Genomic DNA, 23336 nt, shown 5'->3' with positions numbered 1-23336 from the left:
AAAACAGAGATGCACAGTCAAGTAAGTTAGCAATTATCAATTAAATCGACAGAAAAGGCAAAAGAATCAGAAGGATTACCCATTGAACTAAGCAGTATCGAGTTTATTGGAAAATTTTAGCAGAGAATGGACCCAAAATAACACGATGGTAGTTCAACAATCTATTGTGTTGTTGTTATTTTTGCAGATTGTTGGATTCACCCTGTTTGGCTTATCTGTTTATTTGGCAAGTTTTATCTTCAGTGTTACATACATTCTCAATCCAAAATGGAATACTTTATTTTCCAAACAGTCACATCTACAAATTGCAAACTCAAACAAAACTGTGGTAGAAATTTGTTTCATACATGTCTTTCAATTTTATGAAAGTTTAATCAGATAATAAGGTCATTCAGATATGTGTAACATTGGAACTGTTTGGATGGATGAATGGTCTGATCCCACAAAGATTTGGTGCTCACGTTATCTCAAAGTGCATTAAATAATTTCATAATATCTAGCAATAGCTCTGAACTCCTTAAATTCATTCTTGCATTTGGAACTATCCATCCATTTTCTGAAACACTTCTGTGGACCAACTCCTGATGCATAACTCCCTTTCATGACTAAAACCTGAACAAACCCTAGGAGTAACACCTAAGACATTCATGAAGGAAAAATGTTGGCTAGAAGGTATGGAGCCAGAATCTCAACAACACAACTTGTGTCAAAATGAGGAAAGGCCAATTATCCATCACATTTAAATAACTCCATACACCTTCCATAGGTTTTGCTTTTGGAAAAAAGATAAGCATTCCACAACTGCGACAAGAAGAGCACTGTCCTACACATGACTCCCTCCACGGACAGCTAATCTGGAAAACAGTTTTGGACCACAAGAATTTGTGCAATGATAGAAGATTCATTTTAGGCATGTTTCCCACCTTCTGTGAGTGAGTGTGTACTGTCACAAGCCCAACAAAGAAAATTCAGGCCCTCCAAGCTCAAATGAAAGTATGAACTTCCTGATGTAGATGGGGGAGAGTTTTATGCATTGCAGTCTCACATTTGAATGCTAATTTTTCTGTGTATGGGTCCTCATCTCATTTGACTATTGAACGATCAGATTTTTTGGGTATATAGAGTCTCATTTTATTTTCCCACAGTGGAGTCTGCTGTTATGTAAATACATCTAATCCACACTTGGGTGTGTCACTTTCAGTAAGCTCTTGGACTCCAAAAACCTGCGCTGCACTGATGTGGTCCAGATGTAACATAACATTTATTATCCTAAAGACCCAGGGCTGGATTTTGTTAGGATTGGCAGTCTCGTACAGATTGCCATTCCACCTCTGATTATTTTCTTAATGCAATGAAAGAGCTCCACATTTCTGACAGGAGATTCCAACTAGGCCACCTTCAGAAATTCTACTCTGAGAGGACCCTCATACTGTCAAACAGTCAGGAGACGGCAAATCATGACCCCTTCTTAACAGCAGTGTCCTACCATTTTCTGACATTTTCAAGGTCCAGTATTATAGACAACCATTTTGACAGCTGTCAGCAAGTGTGAAAACCCAGTACCATAGGCACAAATTACCATTTTGGTAAGGAGTGTTGCCGGTTGGGTACAGTGCCAAGAGGCAGTGGGTAGGATGCTAGGGAGTTTTAATTTATTCATTCACAGGATGTGGGTGTTGCTGGTTAGCCCAGCAATTACTGCCCTTCCCTAATTGCCCAGAGGGCCGTTAAGTGTCAACCACATTGCTGTGGTTCACATGTGGACCAGACCAGGTAGGATGGCAGTTTCCCTCCCCAATAGACATCAGTGAAGCAGATGGGTTTTTCCTGACAATTGACAATGGTTTCTTGGTCACTGTGGGTCTCCAAGTTCCAGATATTCTTTGAATTCAAAAACTACCATCTGCCAATGTGGGATTTGAACCCAGGTCCTCAGAACATTACTGGGCTCTCTGGGTTGACAGTCCAGTGATATTGTAACTAGGACATTGCCTCCCCTGTGCAATGTAATTACAGTGTCAGATAAGCAAGGTGCCAGGCACAAGGTGGCGAGGAGACCAGATACATGATGAATTATCTCAGGTTTGTGCCTGATTGGAGGGAAGGCAACTTTTGGGTCCCGAGCTGGGGACACAGAAGGCGTTGAGTCCCAGGGTTGATTGTATTGTGTCTGACGGAAAGCCAGGAGTTTCAGGCCCACAGTGAGGCTGAAGGGGCATCCATCATTTATATAGTCCGCTTGCTCAGCACACTGCTGACATGGCTCTGTTCCTATTGCATATCCGGCATGCTGCCTCAACCTACTTGGTGGTTGGTTCAGAGTGCAGGGTTTAGAACATTAGCAGAAGATTGCGTGGGCAACATCAGGGGTTGGCAGGAGGTGGAGGCGGTTGAGTTTGATGTTGGGGGAATGTGAGCTTGGCTCTGGGGTTGGATGACAGTGGGCAGGAGAGTTCAGGGACAGCAGCAGGGCAGGGGTATTACTTTTAGAGTGGTGGAAAAGGTGTTTACATCCAGACTTGGGAAAGGGGGTTCATCACTGGTGTAGGGGAGGCACCAGGTCCCAGGGATAGAGGGAATGTGCATGGTCTGGTGCTGAGGTATGGCAAGTGCAGGAGGAAGAGGTTGTCTGGTCAAGGTCTAGGGGTATAGGAAGTCCGAGAGAGGTGTGGGAGTGTGTGTTTATTAGTTTAATAGCCTAACTCCTGAGTAACTAGACATTTAATTGTCTAAATTTTCCTGAGTAACTATTTGTTAACTTCAGCAGAACCCTCCAAATTCTCTGATTTAAAAGGTTCTAAGCATAAGGGCATTTGCAAAGGAATCTGAAATTTCTGAGGCCATTCCTTCAGGGTCTGCTACAATGAGGAGTCTGCTGGGTCCCTCACGAAACTTTTGTCTGTGCTTCAGAGATGATTTTGTGGCTGTCAGAAAATCGGGCCCAAAATTTGACAAAAGTGCAAGCATGAGACTTGCATTAGACGTATAAACTCAATTCTGAAATACGCAATAGGTTGGTTCTAATATTTTAAGTTGGGCCAGCAGTAGAAAATCCAATGACTGGCTAAGAATTACAATGGGAGAGAGCAGCTAGATATTTGCTGGTATTGAAAATGAATTTTGTAAATGAACAGCAGATTAAAGGAACAACATGTACTTTAGGCTACATGCCAACATTTAAACAAAACATGTAACCCATAAACAGGGACAGTACCTAGTACCACAGGTAAAGCTTTGCATAATATTTTCTTCTAGACAAACTGAAGATTGGGAGAGGCAGATCCTTCGTTTAATTCTCGTTGAGTCACTCACATTAGTTGTTTTCAAGGAATCAATCCTGAAAAGTCAAAGAGACAGAGGAACTGATATCTGCAGTTTTCCAAACCACCTCCCCCTCAACTCCACAAACCAGATATTAAGACTTGCCCCAAATTCTCAAACCATTAATCTCATTTCTGTATTCAGAACCTGGCTGCCAGTCACATTCCTTTATATTGCAACAGTGAGTACAATTAATTCATTGATGGGAGAGCAACATGAATTCAAGTTTCTTTTTTTCATCAGCACTCTATGCTTATACTTTAAAACAGCTCTTGACTTTCTCAATGGTTCATAGCAGTCAAACATCTAACAACTGCTACTTTGTAACATTGTTGTAGGGGCCAGTTAGCTTAGATGACTCGTGTCTTCCTTGCTCGCCCTCTCTCTAAGGGTGGAAGGCAAAAGTAAACCATCATTGACAAAAACTGCCACGAAGCAGCTCAGGATGAAACATCAGCAAACAATGTGCTGAGAACTTGCCTCCAGGCACAATACACGTAAATTAACATCTATTGTAACAGATGTAATGCTAGAGCCCATGAACATACAATTTTGAGGCTGATTTTCCACTTGAGTGGTGAGTTTAAACGTGCCTTTGACCTTTTAAACACATTTTGTTTGGCTTTTTCTAGTTATGAGCAATCTATAGCTTATACAGCATCCAATGATTATTTGTTTCAGAGACATCTCAGATGAGGATTTGAGACCTGAAGGGAACACTCCAATATAGTTCAACAGAATTAAGAATTTCTTGAAATTAACTAAATCTTCTCAGAGATCTCTTTTAATAAGAGCCTTCTGAAGTGATACAACGTCAAGTCATGTTATTTGTGGAGTCAGCTGAAATCGTTCATAATAACTGTTTTACATTGTTTCAAAGCTGTGTACACAGATTGCAATTTGGTCAAAACGTAGTCATTAGAGGAAAATTACAGCAAATCTCTTTGTTCACAACAGCCGCACTATTGAAGTCGCACTTTGTCAAATACATAATATGGGCCTCAGAGCTTTTGAAGTTATCGATCAAAGATAAAACAAAATATACATCATTTAATCCATTTGTTTCTTTTACACATCACGTAAAGGTGACCACTGTGAACATTCTAGCCCAAATTCGTGTTGTTTGCATGGTGAAATCCACTATAATTCATATTATGGAACTTAATATCTTATTAATCTGCCAAAATTTTTGTTAAAAGCTAATAACTTTGTAGGTGTCATCTCCTGAGCAATTTCAAACCTCATAACCTCATTAATTAGCACATTATAAGTAAAAAATGTTGTCATATATACATAGTGCTCATAGAGTTCAATCCAGCCTGCTGAATATTTTTGTAAAAATGCCCACAGAACAAACATTTAAATTTTTAAATAGTATCTGTTTTGTACGAATTATCTTTAAATCTCGTAGAGAATTCCAAATACTTCCTTTCAAAACTTTATTTGGCAGACTTTCTAATAAGCTTTCCAATTAATACAAAACTGTGAGTCTGCCAGTTCATTATAAAGTAATATCATAACAGGTGTCTTGTGGTCCAGAAGGTAATGCCACTGCCTCTGAGCTAGAAGCTCTGCGATCCAATCTCAAACAGGACTTCTTGGCTATAGAAGGTGCATTAATAACATGGTCAAACAGACTGATTACCAAAATGTAAAGCCTTCCAATATGCCTTTAGCAGTTGGTTGGAATGGGAGAATCCTCTGGTTAGTTCTGCTTGCTGCAGCCTCTGGTGGCCTGTATAGGAAAAAAAACTAGCCATGGCGACGGACATAAGGATGTACTTTGTTTGACTCAAGTGCCATTCAACATGTGAGAAAAGCAAAGAAGGAACAACACAAGTCTGCTGGCTGCAGTTTAAAAAAATACTGTTGGGGAAACAGGCAATGGTTCAAATTTGGGATTGAAATGCTAGCAAATTGCAAGGTTAGCGAGTTTTGAGAAGATTTGTAGCTCAGGTTGAGGTTCTGGATGTGAGTTTGCTCGCTGAGCTGGAAGGTTCATTTTTAGACGTTTCGTCACCATAACACCACAACAACATAACACCAGCACTTCACCGGAGGCTTACTGATGATGTTACCTAGAATGGTGATGAAACATCTGAAAACGAACCTTCCAGCTCAACATCCACAAACTGCAAGGTTGTTACTTTTCTCATTCAGGAGTGCAGCTAAAGCTGAATTCCAGCCTTCTAATCCAAAGACATTCAGTGAAAATTCTCTACATTTAATGAAATATATCATGATGCTTCAGGATAGTTATTAATGAGAAACAAAACAGAATACCTGCCATCTCGCAAGCAATAAATGGGAGCTGCAGCATGCATTTTTAATAGGTAAGACGTGATATCCACCAGAGCTGAACAGTGATTGTTTGTAGTACAAATGGTGAAACATCATCATTCTCCTTTAGTTGAGGTGGCAGCGGGATAAGAAGCTTTTGGGCTCTGTGCCCGCACACCCATTCCCACTTAGCCAGCTGACTATATTCTCCTTTGCTCTTTTAGTTTGTTTTGTTTCTTCATTTCTCTTTGGTGTCAAAGTTCACTTTCTTTTCTGCGGCTGGGGTGCGAGGGCCTGCTGCAATGTTGGCTGTTTGGTGGATCCAATCCAGAAATCCTCGCGTAGCCATTCCAGAAATCCAGGAACCGTGGAGGGAACAAAAGATGAGCTTTGCCCTAACTTTTCCTCAGTTATTTCTCTTTAACATTTCTGTAATTAAAATGGCACCAAATTGCAGTGACTTAAATACGTCCCACTGTATTTTCATAAATACAAGTGACAAAAAATTGCTATTCTCTTGTGTTCCCATTGAAGAGTTGAGAATAAGGGCACACACTTTTAATGGAAAAGGCAGGAGATTTATAAGGAAGTTGAGAAGTTTTTTCACCCAGGAAGTGATAGGCATCTGGAATGCACTACCTTGGAGACTAGTAGGGTTGGGCAATTTCGCAACCTTTACAAAGTACTGAGAATAGCACGTGAGATGTCATAACATTCAAAGCTATGGGCCTAGCATGGGAAAGTGGCGACTAGAGTAGATTCAATATATTTTTAGCAGTACGGACCCAATGGGCTCTAGGCCCTCTTCTGTATTTTATGATTCTATGGCTCTCCCTTCTCATTTCCCTGCATTAAAACAAAACAGAAGTAACGCTCTTCCGCCCACTTACCCACAGGACTAAGAATTACACATGTAATGAGTCATTTATGACTTTGACGAGAACTGTTGACAGACACTGTACAGTTACTTAGCCATCTTGCTCAACTTAGACTTCCCTAAAATGCCTGAGGTAGGCCTGCCACCCACATCCTCCTGTCCTATTATGTGCAGACTAGTAGAGCTCAGAAAATGCTCAGCGGACTCAGCATACCTATGCTGGATCACCACTGTTTGGACCATTCATCTGCCTTTTCTCAATAGCTCAGCAGCAAGTTTGCGATCAGTTTGAATAAATTGTATGTACCGACTGCAAATATGAATGTCCTAGTAGGTTAATTACGTTATGTATCTGGGGGGACTGAACTTGGAGAGCATGATGGGAGCCAAACACTTCAGAGAACAAAGTTAGGGAATAAAGCTTAGGAGAATAGGAAATGAAGTAAGCCATTCAATCTACTTGAGCCTATCCATCATTCATATGAGATAAAGGCTAATGTAACTCCATAAACCCACCTTTGTCTCATGCCCTTTATGTCCTTTTATTAATAAAGATCAAAATTAAAATGAATAATTGGCTTAGTGTATTTTTTATTATTGATTGATGGGAAGTAGGTGTTGCTGACTGAGCCAGCATTTTTTGCCCATAACATTTGTTAAGCTTTTTCAACAAAATTTAAGAGTCAATCAGATTATTGTGGGTCAGGAGTAAATGTGTAAGCCACACCAGACAAGGATGGCAGTTTTCCTTCCCTGAAGGACATTAGTGAGCCAGTACACATAAAACAAACAATAACAGTTATGTTGTCACAATTAAGCTAGCTTTTAACTGCACATGTTCTTTTACATTTCACTAATAGCCATGGTGGGGATTTGAACTTATAATATTAGGGACTTGGGATTATTAGTCTTATGACACAACCACTACACCACAGTCTCCCTCTAACAGCATTAATTAGTATCTATAGAAGATAATTTCAACCTGGTCCAGAAGTGTTTCTTAATATTGTTCCTGACAAGATTTAGCTCTAACATTTAGGCTAGCATCCAAGTGCTAGATCGCCAGCCAGCGGAAATTGTTCCCCTAAACTGACCCTATCTGTCCCCCTCAGTATCTTGAAAGCTTTAATGACCTTCTGAATTCCAAGGATTATCACCCCAAAGATAAACTGCCCTCATAACTTAGGTTCCTTATCTCAGAAAAGGTATTGTTGGCATGGGGAGAGTGTAATGAAGGTTCACTAGACTTGTTCCCTTTATGGCAGGACCACCCTACGGAAAGACATTGGGCAAATCGGGCCTGTATTCTCTAGAATTTCAAAGAATGGGAAGTGATCTCATTGGAATTGACAAAATACCTAAAAAGATGGATAGGGTAGATGCAGGTAATATGTTTCCTCTGGCTGGGGCGTTTATCCCAATGAGGGACACAATTTAAAAATAACAAGGTTGCCACTTTAGATCTGGAGAAATGTTTTTACGCAAAGAATTGTAAACCTTTGGAATTCTCCACCGCAGAGGCTTTGGAGCCTCAGTGTTTCAGTTTGCTTGAGGTAGTGGTTGATAGTTTTTAATTACCAGTGGCATACAAGGTTATGGTGGTGTCCTGAATACAAGGCAGAGAAGTGTTCAATTAGCCATGAACTTATTGAATCGCTTGACTAGTTTACTTCTGTTCTCAGCTCTTGGAATCCAGGTATCATTCCAGTAAACCTACGCAGCACTTCCTGAAAGGCCCACAAACCAGTGTTCCCAACCCTTTTTTTTCACTGTAATCCCATTCTGATGCTTGAAAAAGCCATGATTTCTGACGAAAATAAATCCACAGAGGCCAGTATACCATCACCAAGTTATCTTTTTTTTACACATGGAGAGTCCTTGACACTGATCCAGCACCCTCAGAGCCAACCCTCAGAGTGAGCAGGCTCCCTGAAACTCCTGTTTTTATCTGTCAGCCAGGGGTCCCTGACTGGACCAGATTAATTGTGCCAATCATGGGGAACTCATACTCAGTGAGATAAAAACCAGAAGAACTGCAGATGCTTTAAACGAGGAACTAAAACAAAGCTGCTAGAAAAATTCAGCAGATCTGGCAGCATCTATGAAGGAAAGAATAGAGTTAACGACCTGATGAGCTTTTCCAGCAACTTTGTTTTTGTTCATACTCTATGATGTCCACCTGGCTGACCTCACTACAATCACCACACAGAGTTGTGTGAGGTAGCTGATGGTTGTGGGCTAGGATGGTGGAGCTGTAAGAGTGGTCTGGAGGTTGGGACCATGCAAAAAAGGAAATGCAAGGATCGATGAGGTCTCACAATTGTTAACACATGGTCAGAGCTCCATAGCAATAATTGTCACCTTGGAATCCATGACCCAAAGATTTTGGCTCTCTAACTCCACTGGGAGTTTGAGAAGCTTCACAATTTATCTTGTGCTCTGGTGCCCAGAACTGCTGTGTGCTACCAAGGAACCAGACTTTGTTTGGGGGAGCAGGAAGCAGGAAATTGGGACCCAAATACAAGCCCAAAGGGCAACTCTCTGGATTTTCAAGGAGGCACTGATTTAATTGACATGGCACGGGTTCTTTGTTTATGTAAGGACATCAGGTCAGATCTTGACATTGCAGTGTTGATCTGAGGTCTTCCAGTTTGAGAAGAAGTGCCTGCGATTAATAGGAAAGAACTGAGAGCGCAGTTCAACATGGAGACACACTTTAAACTTCCCAAAATGTAAATAATAAACAGAAAATTCAAGCCAGTGACCATATTTGAATTACTTTACAGTTTGCCCTATTGGTGCGCTAACAATCAAGCAGTGAAGCTGCTCTTCCAGCACTGTGTCAGGAAACCGAAACACTAGAAAATTCCATTTGACCTCTTGACCAGACTCTCAAAGAGCCTACTTTTTTGCCCACTTCATGAGGGCAGGTAGCTCTACCTGCTCGGAACTTACCTCAGCTGAAACGTTTACTGCCAGGAATGCCAGCTGGCCCTGAAATTTTCAAGCTCTACCTGCCTCTATTCCTGCTCTTCAGCACGCTGCAGAAGTTCAGCCCCAGGACATTACACAGTTGCAGCATACTGCCACATTGCATTTTAGACCTCTAGATGCAAAGATCAGCATTCCATTAACTTTCCTTGTTATTTTCTGGAACTATGCATAGTAATTTATGTACCTGGACTTCCACATCTCTTTCAATCACTACAGCTTTTCACCCATCTGGAACATGTCCTTTTTTTAATCCTTTGACATGATCTTGCTATTCCTATTTCAAAATTGCATTTTTGTGGTGTTTTTGCCCATTTTTCAGTCTATTAATAACTTTGTAATTTTGTGCTTCTTATGCACACTGCTAACAATACCCGATGGTCTTTGTGCCAGGATGTTGATTGTGTGGGTTATCAGTGATGGTAACATTATTGAATATCAAGGGGCAGTGGTTAGATTATCTCTTATTAGTAATGGACATAGCCTGGTACTTGTGTGGTGCAAATATTATGTGCCACTTGGCAGTTTGAACATGCATATTATCCAGATCTTGAAGCATTTGAACATGGGCTGCTTCGGTATCTGAGGAGTCATGAATGGTGCTGAATATTGTGCAATCATCGGCAAACATCTCCACTTCTGACCTTATGACAGAGGGAAGGTCATTGATGAAGCAGCTGAAGATGGTTGGGCCGAGGACATTACTCTGAGCAACTCCTGCAGTGATGTCCTGGAGCTGAGATGACTGACCTCCAACAACCATGGCCATCATCATGTGTGTCATGTATGACTCCAAACAGTAGAGAGTTTTCCCCTGATACCTATTGATTCCACTTTTGCTAGGGCTCCTTAATGACACCCTTGGTCAAATGCAGCCTTAATGTCAAAGGGCTGTCACTTTCGCCTTATGTCTGGAATTCAGCTCTTTTCTCCATGTTCGAATCAAGGCTGTAATGAGGTCAGGAGCTCAGTGGCCCTGGTGAAAACCAAACTGGGCATCATTGAGCAGGTTATTGATGAGCACATATTTCTTGATAGCACCGTTGATGACACCTTCTATCATTTTACTCATGATCAAGAATAGGCTAATGGGACGGTAATTGGTTGGGTTGGATTTGTTCTGCTTTTTATGTGCAGGACATACAAAATAAAAATTGTTCCTGTCACTTTTTTTTTCTAATGCACTCTTGCTCAGAATTTGAAATACTTCCACGTTTCTTTTCATGTATTCTATTTGCAGTTCTTGCTGGGTCGGCGCAGTTGGTTCTTTTTATCTCTCTCAGGAGACTGGTTTTGTGGCAGTTTTTGCATTTTTGGCATGCATCGTTCCTTTTAGTTATGTTTTGTTCCATACCCCTATAGTTGTCATAAATTTTTTTGTGACATGTCCCTTGGGAGTATAAATTGATTCTGTATCACAATGATTTGTTTTGGAACATTTTCCACTGATCTTCCATCTTGGAACTTTCTTTTGATGGAATGAGAGCACATCTGGCAATGCCAGCACTTGTTATCTAATAAATACTCTTGAAGAAGTGACTTGCTATATGATTCCAAGGACAATTAAGAGTCTTCTACTTTGGTCTGGAGTTACATGCAGGCCAGATAGGGTAAGAGGCTGAATTTCCACCCACAAGGGGAATTAGTGAACTACGTGCATTTTACACATTTGCCATGATCACCATTACCGAGATCGGCCTCACACTTCAGATTTACCACATGAATTCAAATGTCACCAGCTACCATGGTGGGATTTGACTTCTGCTGCCAGAGCATTAGCCTGGACCCCCCTAATTTTTATCTTTACATACACATACAGTATAGTATATTTCTGTACAATCTTTGCACATGAATAACAAAACAAATACTGGAGTTTGGTGTTCCTTGCAGTTGCAAAAAAAACCCAAAGGCATCTTTTATTTGTATTAGACTGTATTTACATCCATTTGAGGCATTGGAATAGCTTGATAATTGAATGGGCCCTCGTTATTCTTTCTCTAGGAGACCTTAGATGGTGGTCTTTCCCCTCTGCGACTTGGTGACAGCTGCCCCAAGCTTCAGTCCGTCCTTGAGCATGTAGTCCTGGACCTTGGAATATACCTGTCTGCAACGCTCGGTTGAGGTCAACTCTTTACACTGCAAAACCAACAAGGTTCGGGCAGACCAAAAAGTGTCTTTCACTGATTTAATGGTGTTCTGAATGCAGTTGATGTTTGCTTTGGTGTGTGACCAGGGAACAGAATATTCAGCACAAGAGTCATTTGTCACGGAACTGTTCGGGACGAACCTTGACACAAACCACTGCATCTCTCTCCACACCTTCTTTGCAAAGGCACATTCCAGAAGGAGATGTCTGATGGTCTCTTCTCCAAACAGCAATTACCAGTAAAGTGACATTATGACTAAACCACTATCTCCCCTAACATATTTGTCAGATTTACTGTGGATGGCTTCTGTCTTATCATGTTTAAGTCAGCCTGAACAAAATCTTGATTCATCATAACTGTTTTGCATTGCTATCTTTACAAGCCCAATTTTGAAATCAAATCTCTCATGATTGCTATCAGATAAATTTTCACACACTGTTAAGCTGCTACCCAAATCTGGCTCATTACTTGCTATGAAATAGAATATAAGTTGCCTCTTTTAGGCATGAAGAGTATATTATGCAGAAAGTCAGCCACAACACAGTATGTAAATTCATTATCTTTCCGACAATCAAATTTATTTCTCAAAAACTATCCGAAAGTTAAATTCCCTGGTTAAATTCACTCTGCCTTTGTTGCATGCTGGTATAATGTCTCCACTGATATATTTCCTGATGCACAACAGCTATCTGGGAGGCTGTATACAACTCACTCTACAGTTTCAAATCCCTTTTTAAATGGCTCCACAATGATATCACTGTCAAAGTCGGTGATAGTACAAAGTTGGCTGATTATGTAATGTTGGAGGTAAATCTCTTGGTATCTTATCTCTACAATGTAGTGGGTTAACTATTGTTACTCCTTTGTATTTGTATACCTTCAATATAGCAAATGATTCAAACTAAGAAGAAAATTGGGGATGCATTAAAATTCGCAGCAATGTTCTGAAGTAGGGTCACTGGGCTTAATGGCAATTCTTTCTTCCTCCACAGCTGCTGCCAGACCTGCTGAGTTTCTCCAGCACGTTCTGTTTTTGTTTCAGACTTCCAACATCCACATTTGCTTTGTTATATATTAAAATTCCCAGCAAGTTGGGATACTTACAAACGGAAATATATGTTGAACTGACAGATGATTTGATGAGTCGTGCAATTTTCTCACTATTTGGTGTTAAACAGCAGTGAAATGTTCTGAAACTGTTGTAAGTTCTTTGTTCAAATTAGTTGCATATGTACACAACACAGTTAAAGCCAAATTTAATTTGCCATGTTAAGAAAAATGTGGAATGCAATTTGATACATTCCACGCCATTGATTTGAAACTGCACTGAATTATGTTAGTAACAAATGCATTGAAGTATTCATGTGAAATCTGAAGATGTTAAATTATTAATCAAATGAATTAAAAAGTCTGTAGGTAATATTGTACAGCAAAATTTGATTCCATGTGTTTTATGTCAGACACAGCCATTCCATTAATATCAATCAATTTGATTTCTCATGTTTTGATAAATGTGGTCAGCTCACTGACTGAGATGAATGGCAGAAAAAATACTTCCATCTATATAAATGCTTCCGTGACCTCAGGATATCCCAATGAACTTAGAAAAAAATGTAACCAATTTCTGAAGTGTACTCAACATCACAATATAGGAAATTCAGGCAGCCAATTCACGTACAGCAAAGTCCCACAAGCTACAATTAAATAATTAATAATTCTGTATTTGTTTTGGCATTGGCTGAGAAATAAATATTGGAGAAGCCATTTGGGATATCTCCCAACATTTTCATAGTTAAATAACCTAATAACATTCAAAATACAATGTAATAATCTTGCTTTTCACTTATCTCCCAGGAATTTAACTATATCTGCAATTGTTATATAACTTTGCACACCTTACACCTGAATTCTAGGCGTGCATTGTTACATAAAAATTGCAGATATAGTTAAATTTTCAATATCTACTCCAAGCTTAGAGTGCAAATTTGAAACTGAAAACTCCTTTGATGTTTAAGTTCTGCAATAAATCATGTTAATTTGAGATATGTGTTTAAAAGGTTACCAGCATCATTTAGAAAGTTATTGTTTTGCTTTTTCTGCACTTTTAGAGTTGCATTTACACTATCATGGCAAAAGGCCCTTCAGCCTATCATGTCTATGTTGGTTGTCAAGCATACATCTATTCTAATCCATTTTCCATCACTTGATGTAAAGCCTCATATGTTGCGGCATTTCAAATTCTCATCTACAGAGCCCTTAAATGTTTTTACAGCTGCTATTATGATCATCATTTCTGGTGGTTAGTTGCAGATATTCACAACATGCTGGGTGATTATTTTTTGGCTGTGAGTTTGCTCGCTGAGCTGGAAGGTTCGTTTTCAGATATTTCGTCACCATACTAGGTAACATCATCAGTGAGCCTCCGACGAAGCGCTGGTGTTATGTCCCGCTTTCTATTTATCTGGTTAGGTTTCAAATTAGTTGAGGCTCACTGATGATGTTACCTAGTATGGTGTTGAAACGTCTGAAAACGAACCTTCCAGCTCAGCGAGCAAACTCACATCCAGAACCTCAACCTGAGCTACAAATCTTCTCAAAACTCGCTAGTGATTATTTTTATCCTCAAAACCTCTCCAAACCTCAACAATGTGCCCCATGATTATTGACCCTTCTATTAAGGGGAAATTTCTTCCTATTTATTCTGTCAATGCTCTCAGAACTTTGTATACCTGATTCAGATCCCTCCGTCTCTGTGCCAAGACCAATATTAGCCTTTCTCTGGTCTCTCTTCACAGCTGAATTATGGGTGACCAAAATTGCACATAGTATTCCAGCTGTGGCCTAACTTATTATATACACTGCTCTGTCATAAACTCCTTGCTCTTGTATTCAAAGACTTAATTAATAAAGGCAAGCATTTCATATGCCTTCTTACCTGCCTTATCAACCTGTCCTGCTGCCTTTAAGGACCTATGTACATACACACTAAGATTCATCTGAACCTCTGTACTGCATAGGGTCCACCCGTTCAATGTGCATTCTCTTGCCTTGTCAATTCTCCCAAAATGCAGCACCTTGTATCTTTTAGGATTAATTTCCAACTGCCACTGTGCAGCCCATCTGAGCAGCTTGTCTCTATTAGAATGTAAGGCTTTTGTCCTTGCTATTTACCACACCACAAATTATTGTGTCATCTGAAAGCTGACTGATTATCCTTCTTACATACGTCTGGATCAGTGATGTACACAACAAACACCAAAAGACCCAGCACCACAGGCTAACATAGGCTTCCAGCCGAAAAACTCATTTCAAATATCACCCTCTACTGCTTACTCCAAGCTAATTTTGGATCCAAGATAACAAGGTTTAGAACTGGATGAACACAGCAGGCTCAGCAGCATCAAAGAAGCAGGAAGGCTGATGTTTTGGGCCTAGACCCTTTTTCAGAATTTTGGACCCAATTTGCTAAGTTGCTCAAAGAACTCATGGGCTCTTAGCTTCTTATTCTAGTTTCCATGCAAGACCTTTCCAAAAGCCTTATTGAAGTCCATGTAGGTAACATAGAACATAGAACATTACAGCACAGTACAGGCCCTTCGGCCCTCGATGTTGTGCCGACCTGTCATACCAATCTGAAACCCATCTAACGTCTCCAAAACTACCCACATCTAAATTCCCAGACTCCTCCTCAAAAAATTCAATCCAATTTGTTAGACATTATCTCCCCTTGTCAAAGCTATGCTGTCTATTCTGGATTATCTATTGCATCTCCAAGTGAACATTAACTCTGTTCCTCAGAATTTTTTGCAATAGTTTCCCTACCACAGATATTAGGCTTTTGGACCTCTAGTTTCATGTTTTATCCCCTCCAACCTTTTTGAATAATGATTCCACATTAGCAGTTCTCAAGCCCTCTGGCACCCTTTCTATGACCAGAGACCTTGCCTCCCTTAGCAGCCTTGAATACATTCATGCCTGGGCCTGGGTATTTGTTTACTTTCAAGTGTCCTAAAGTCATTAATATGTGCTCACACTCAACGTTTATTTATAAAAGTATATCACAATGCACTTTCCCTGATTTCCAGACTTACATTATCCTTCTCTAATGTGAATACAGTTGCAAGGTATCATGTAAAACTTTAGTTCTGCCTTCTAGCTCCGCACAGTTTGCCTCCTTGGTCCCTAACGAGTCCTATTCTTTTCCTGGTTATGCTCTTGCCCCTAGCACACTGGTAAAATGTATTTGGATTTCCCTTAATGTTACCTGCCAGTGTTTTCTCATGTCCCCACTTGGGTCTTTTCTTTATGCAACAGCCTGCCTTTTCCATATTCGGTTTGATCATCTGCTGGTTTGAGCCTTCAGTAGCTACTATAAGCTCCTTTTATGCGTCTTATCCAATTCGATACATCTCTTGAGGTGCAACATTCTCTGGACTGGCCCCACCCTTCGCATCATGTTGGTCCCTCACTATCACTTTACTCTTTTGAACATCTCCCACTGCTGTGATGTGGATTTTCCTGCAACTAGCTGCTCCAAGTCTACTTTTGTCAGATCCTGTCTTATTTTATTAAAATCAACCATCAACCCCCACCCCCTCCATTTCAGAACATTTATTTTCCTGTCTTTCTTTGTCCTTATCCATAATTACCTTCAATCTGACTATATCATGGTCACTATCACTGAAATGTTCCACCTCTGCCACATTCATCACTTGCAGAGATAATAGGAACAGAAGAAGGGTCTCAACCCGTAACGTCAGCTTTCCTGCTTCTCTGATGCTGCTTGGCCTGCTGTGTTCATCCAGCTCCACACCGTGTTTCTCACATTTAACACTTGTCTAGCTTCATTCCTGAAAATTAGTCAAAAGTCACACAACACTAGGTTATAGCCCAACAGGTTTATTTGGAATCATGCAAACTTTTAGCCCAGAACATGTTTGCCAGGTGCCATGTGATTTCTGACTTTATCTACTGCAGTCCAACACGAGCATCTCCACATCTTCCCTAAAATTAGATTAAGCACCCATATCTCCTTTTTATAAGCTTCAAGGCGCTGGCTTAAAAAAACTCTCTTGGACACATTTTACACCTGCTCTTAGCCTTTCACACTTTGCCCATCTCTTTGTTTCACTGTGCGTGAATTGATGGTAACATTTCTGACATTACACTACAACATTGGCCACAATTAATTGCCCCTAAAATGTTTAAGTGATATTTACGGTATATGCAGTATTGAGCGAAGTTCCCTGAGCTCTTCTTTATAGGCTCTTACTTTGCAGTGTTTAATCTGGGTTCAAGTGCCATGTGCTCCAAAGGTGAATCATTATTCTGTGTAAACAGATTGATTTTTAAAAATATGTCCTTAAGCTCTTCTTTCAAAGTTCCCCCATTGAAATTTACCCCCATCCTTTTTTAAAGCACACTGCAGTGAACATGCTTCTGTTGAAGCGACAAATTTACTGGAGCAATTGGGAAGACGTTAATAAATTAGTCACCTGCATGACTGATCTGTCAAAGTCCATACTGTTTGTCTTGATCTTGCCATTGCTTGTTCAAGGATGAAACGTTGGAGAACAGTGCAAAAATCCTCAAACATAACTATTCATTTACATTGAGTCCAGCATCTAGATAAAATTCTCATGGTTGTACAGACTTGTTATAGTCTGGAAAATATATCTTAATAACTGTTTATGATTGTAGCCCATTATTACCTGTGCAAAAAAACATGCAAAAACAGTCAGACTATAAATCCATAGACCTTCTCTGCCACTGTAATTAGGATAATAGTAGACAATGAATCCTAAGAAACGGCATGAAATGAATTAAGAGATTGTAATTTGGAACCCAGCACAAAAGTGATTTTCAACACCCCAGACTTCAGTTGCACCTTGTATTTCTATCACAGAAAATAGAGGTTGGTTCTGCTAAGGCGAAAGTAGAGTGACTTCAGGAAAATGGCAGAGTCCTGGTGGTACTAAGTGGTTTTTCAAAGAGAGAATCGTGCAACTTTTAGAAGGCACATTTTGGATACATCTTCCTACTCCTATGACTCAGTTTATACTTGCCATTGTAGGGAAGATCAGAATGTCAAGTGAGTGGGTACATATCAGTTCTGAGAGGGCACATATTGACCCCATTGCAGAAATAATACAATGGCTATGACTGATGTTGTGGTAAGGCTGAACTTGGATCCTAAAACTCATTGAAAATTAACAAGGGGTTGGGTATTTTACTCAACTTGCTCACCTCTTGAACTCTTTTACCTTGAAAGTCTCTTCACATTCAACTGGCCTCAGGTGAGAAGAATTAAGGAATGATGCACTATTTGGCTAACTTGGTATAGTGCACAAACTCAAGAGTCTCAAGATTCTCCAAGACAATGCTTTCAACTTGAACGATTTCCTTCCCACTGGAATCCATTACCAGAGTTTTGATGGTTGGGGTGCTGTACTGTAGATCATACAAGATACACTGCAGCTAATTGCCAAGACTATTCACAAAGTATCTCCCAACTTGTAATTTTTGAACAGGCACAGACTGTTGATGAAAGCATCACCTCCAAGTTGATCGCCATACCTTATCAATACAGGGGATTAGTGAACAGTGATCAACAGAAAGCGGGGTTCCAAAAATTTTGATTTCCTCTCTCAAGCCCAATATTGTTTCCACCCCTCAACACATCTTCAACTACGTTTTGGTTAAGACTGCTGCCATACTAGGCATTATAATACATCTACTACAGGGGTAGAAATGTGTCAAGATAAAATTTGAATATTTCTGAAGAGAGAGACATGCTGTCAAAGCTTCATCAGGGCAGATGAATACAGGGAGAGCTAGCCATTTGGCTACAAACTTGGTTTGAAGGTAGGAGAACGTGGTGGTGGATGGTTGTTTTTCGGACTGCAGTCCTGTGACCAGCAGTGTGCCACAAAGTTCAGGGCTGAGTTCACTGCCTTCTGTTGTTTATATAAATGATTTGGATGTGAACATAGGAGGTATGATTAGTAGATGTGCAGATGACACCAAAGTCAGTGGTGCAGTGAACAATGAAGAAGGTTACCTCAGAGCACAAAAAGACCTTGATCAGATGGACCAATGGGCTGAGGAATGGCAGATGAAGTTTAATTTAGATAAATGTGAGATTTTGCATTTTGTAAGGCAAACCAGGCAGAACTTACACACTTAATGGTAGGGTCTTGGGCAGTGTTGCCAAATGAAGTGGCCTTGGGTAGACAGGGTAGTGAATAAACTGTTTTGTACACTTGCCTCCATTGGTCAGTGCACTGAGTACAGGAATTGAGATGTCATGTGGTGGCTGTACATGGCACTGGATAGGCCACTTTTGGAATGTTGTGTTCAATTCTGGTCTCCCTGCAATAGGAAAGATTGGTTAAACTTGAAAGGGTACAGAAAAGACTTACAAGGATAATGCTGAGGTTGGAGGACTTGAGAGGTTGAATAGGCTGGGGTTGTTTTCCCTGGAGCATCGGAGGCTGAGGTGAGTGACTTATAGAGGTTTATAAAATCATGAGGGGCGTGGATTATGTGAATAGCCAAGGTCTTTTTACACAGGGTAGGGAAGTCCAAAACTAGAAGGCATAGGTTTAAGGTGAGAGGGGAAAGATTTAATAGGGGCCTAAAGGGCAACTTTTACACAGAGAGGGTGGTGCATGTATTGAATGAGATGTCAGAGGAAGTGGTGGAGGCTGGTACAGTTGCAATGTTTGAAAGGCATCAGAATGGTTACATGAATTGGAAGAGTTTAGAGGAATATGGACCAAATGCTGGCAAATGAGTCTATATTAATATCGGAAACCTGATCAGCATGGATGAGTTGGACTGAAAGGTACAGCCCAGCTGTAGACTGCCGTACAGCCCTATGACTCTAAAAATATAAAATTCCCAAGGAAGCAATTATTTATACTACATGAAAGGATGTATTGGCACTGGAAAGGGTGCAGAGGAGGTTCACTAGGTTGATTCCACAGTTCAGAGAGTTGGCTTATGAGGAGGCATTGAGAGTAGAATGGGAGTATACTCATTGGAATATTGAAGAATGAGGGGGAAACTTATCAAACAATATAAAATTATAAATGGAATATATAAGGTAGAAGCAGGGAAGTTGTTTCCACTGGCAGGTGAAACTAGAACTAGGCGTACAGCCACAATATAAGGGGTAGCAGATTTAGGAGTGAGTTGAAGAGAAACTTCTTCACCCAAAGGGTTGTGAATCTGTGGAATTCCCATCCCAGTGAAGTGATTGAGGCTATCTCATTGGATGTTTTTAAGGCAAAGATACTGAGATTTTTGAACCTGGGAGGAAATAGGTTTTATGGTGAGTGGGCAGGTAAGTCCATGAGTTGAGTCCATGAAAAAATTGGCCATGACCTTATTGAATGGTAGAATAGACTCAATGGGCCAGATAGCCTCCTCCTGCTTCTATTTTTAATGATCTTATGAGAATAGAATGTTGATTGGTTATTAAGTCAGCTCTGATTGGCCCAACTATTACTATTAAAAATGTACCATGGGGTGATTGTTCCGATGTTTTTGTTTATTTCAGAAATGGAGCAATGTCTGGCCAAACCACTTTTGTTGCATATGACTGCTTGTGGATCAGTGTCGGCGTAAGTGAGCTACAATGCACCATTCCCAACTAGTAATCTTAAATTCATTGTTAGTGTAATTCCTAGTACATTGAGTTCTTCAGTAAATGCTGCCCTGTCACAGAATCACATCTAAACTTTAAACCTGTCCTCTGCAGAATAACTCAGTGCCACCTTTCTTCAGGCTGGCACTTATTTAAACCCAGTAGCCAGTGGAAAAGTACAAAGTAGGGTCTGTCTGTTTGTGTATGTGGAGGCATGTTTTTAATAGTCTGAAAACTTGTCAAAACGTTTAAAAGAAAATATGGATTAATTACTGGTAGAAGTAATGAGAGAAGGAAAATACCAGTTGCCATCAAGCTAGTCCCACGCTGATCACAGTTACAGTATTATACACTTGCTTCTAACCATCACCATATAATCACATGGAAAAAGGGTAAAAAAAAAATCCCTGCAAAGTTTCTCTTTGATCTGTTCAAGTTATGGAAACTAAGCTGTATGGTGGCACTGACCATGTATACAGTAACTGCTAATCCATTGACCTTCTCTGATACAGCTCCTTCACCAGAGAGGAAACACACCAGCGGCTTTTTAAAGCACAGTGATGCTCAATAGCCACCTTTCTACTTCTTCAAAGTCCTCCAAATGATCCCTTCTTCATCCCTCTAAATGGCAAAGCTGTTTCCTATTGAAGTGGGGAGTTGGGGTGGGGCTATCTGTAGATAATGATATCTACAAAATATAACCACAACTGTCTCATATCGCACCTCAAACTCAGTGAAATATACCAATGGGCTTCAGAGCAGTGCAATTGAGTAAAATTTAGTACAACAATAGGGAGGTAATAAGCAAGGTGACCGAGAAGGTAAGCTTTTAGGGAGCATCTTAAAGGAAAACTGCTGACAATTCCCTTTTTGATATTATTACGATTTAGATGTAATATAGATATTTCATAGGAACCGTATGTGCATATAGAACAATTATTAATCATCAAAGCATCACAAGTGATGGTTTGATAGCAAACAGAAGTTTTGGAACGACAGAACTGGCGAAAGTAAAGGTTCTTCTGAAGTTGTATAGTGTGTTCCTACGATCTCCCGCTGTTTGTCAGATCAAGGAGAAAAAGCACTGAAAATGCTGGTACTTTGGACACTGCCTATTGTTTCTCAACATCATGCTGAGTGATCTACTCCTGTTACCAAGTCTTCCCCATCGATTACAAAATCAGAGGGAAGCCAGAAAGATAAGTTTGCAGCGAACTTCCCAAAGTCTGTGAAGTCGAACTCACCGAAAAGCGAGAGTATCCCGCAGGCGGTCCACATAACCAGGGCCATCCCTACGGTGCCAGTGTGCTTCAGGATTCCCTTGGGAGAGATGAAGATGCCCGCTCCGATGATCGTGCCGATAATGATCGATATTCCTCTCAGCAGAGTCACTTTCTTCTTTAACCGCACCTTGTCCCGGGGGCTGTCATTTTGCTGCCGGGATCCCCCCTCAGGGGGCAGGAAACCCTTGGTGCCCCCGCTGGGGGGTTCTCCGCTAGAGATCGCCGATATTGCGCTGCTGGACATGTTGCTCAATTTCAGCGGGGAGCCACCGGTGCCTCTCGCTACACACTCCCTGGCTCACTGAATGCCACGGGGCTCTGCGCCCTGGCAGGTGGATGTGTGATTTAAATCGGATTCTGGCCTCGAACACTCATATCACAGATTAGCTCCGTGTATGTGTGTGTGCATCAGGCTCTGTGTGTTCGTTAGTCTGTGCGTGTCTGTTTGGCTCTGTCTGTGTTTGGTTCTGCTGCACTAGACCCTCCTAAAAGTAACAAGCCCGCTTCCGCCGGCTCTTTATTCAGCCCCGGGCAAACAAACACTTAGTTGATGTCATTACTGGGGATGTGTTGCATCAGCCAGCGAATATTACTCAGCACTTTCCCCGTACCCTCGCTGCTTGGGCAACTCAAATTCCTTCACACGTTTTCTATCACTTTGATTCCCTCTCCTTATTTCTGCGCGACTCTCTTAACTACCATCCCCTTTTTTCGAAGACAAAACACGACTAAACGTTTCAGGTATTCTGACTTCCTGAGCACCCTACTTCAACGGAAATCTTATTTCAATACCTGTGTGTGTGAATATATTGAACATTAGAGGCAGCAACTGATCTGCAGTAGTTTAATTAATTTCTCCTCATCCAGTGACCTGTAAGTGGTTATGACACACTTCTAGGGCAAGTAAGGACTTGATTCCCAATCTTCACTGCACCATAAGGCCCTCTTGCCCTTTTGTTGTATGTACACAGGGACGCGGTGGCACTCCGGTCTACTGTGATGTTGGAAATATTCGCACAAATAGTGACTCACATACACAAACATAAAACAAACACTCCCACTACTGAAATCTCAGAGAATTCTATCACCTTTCTAGATTGTTCTTGTCCAATGACTCAGCAGGTTACCCTCCCACATTCTCAATCAGAAGTTACACCACATCAGGCTGTAGTCCAACAGGTTTATTTGAAATCACAAGTTTTTGAAGCGCTGTTCCTTCACCTGTCGGAGGGGCTGTGCTCTGAAAGCTTGTGATTTCAAGTAAACCTATTAGACTATAACTTGGTGTGGTGTGACTTCTGACTTTGCCCAGCCCAGTCTGACACTGGCACCTCCACATCACAATGTTCTCAATCAAAACTCCAGCTCAATCAAAATTCTGTTGCTCGAATCCTGTCCCATGTCATATCTTCCTCAAGCAGCATTCCAATCCTTGCTGACAAAGCTTGATATCCATAGTCTTTGATCTGAAACACGGGCTGAAACTTACATCTCTATGTTGAAGTGTCAGTTTCATTGAGTTCCATGGAAGAGTTTATCTCTGGATGGCCTGACGAAATCTCACACTGCATCTGACCAAACTCACCTCATTAACTACCTACCCCACTGCTGTAACTTCTTTCTCACTGAAATCTAGCCTCACCCCATCAATTGCCATTTTTGGAACTCGACAACCAACAGATATCCATTTAAAAACTGGCGCCCATGCCATCTTTAAAAGGCTACTGTGCCCCTGGAAAAGTGTTGTAAGCTTGTTGTTGCATCTCACCAGCAACACAATGGCACAG

The 23336-nt window shown here is 40.8% G+C and overlaps 1 protein-coding gene across 1 annotated transcript in view; it reads right to left on the bottom strand.

The window, feature by feature from the left end:
• slc7a11 (solute carrier family 7 member 11) overlaps window positions 1-22034 on the bottom strand; it is a 176065-nt gene extending 154031 nt beyond the window's left edge. The window contains exon 1 of the mRNA XM_048545417.2: window positions 21511-22034. Within this exon, the coding sequence (XP_048401374.1) occupies window positions 21511-21793 (283 nt within the window). The 5' untranslated portion in view covers window positions 21794-22034. The remainder of the gene's footprint in view (window positions 1-21510) is intronic.
• Window positions 22035-23336: the final 1302 nt, after the last annotated feature.

The sequence above is a fragment of the Stegostoma tigrinum genome, chromosome 1 (genome assembly GCF_030684315.1).
Source record: "Stegostoma tigrinum isolate sSteTig4 chromosome 1, sSteTig4.hap1, whole genome shotgun sequence".
In the NCBI taxonomy this organism is placed as follows: Eukaryota; Metazoa; Chordata; class Chondrichthyes; order Orectolobiformes; family Stegostomatidae; genus Stegostoma; species Stegostoma tigrinum.
Note: the sequence above shows the minus strand (reverse complement) of the source record. Positions and strands in the feature narration are given on the sequence as shown.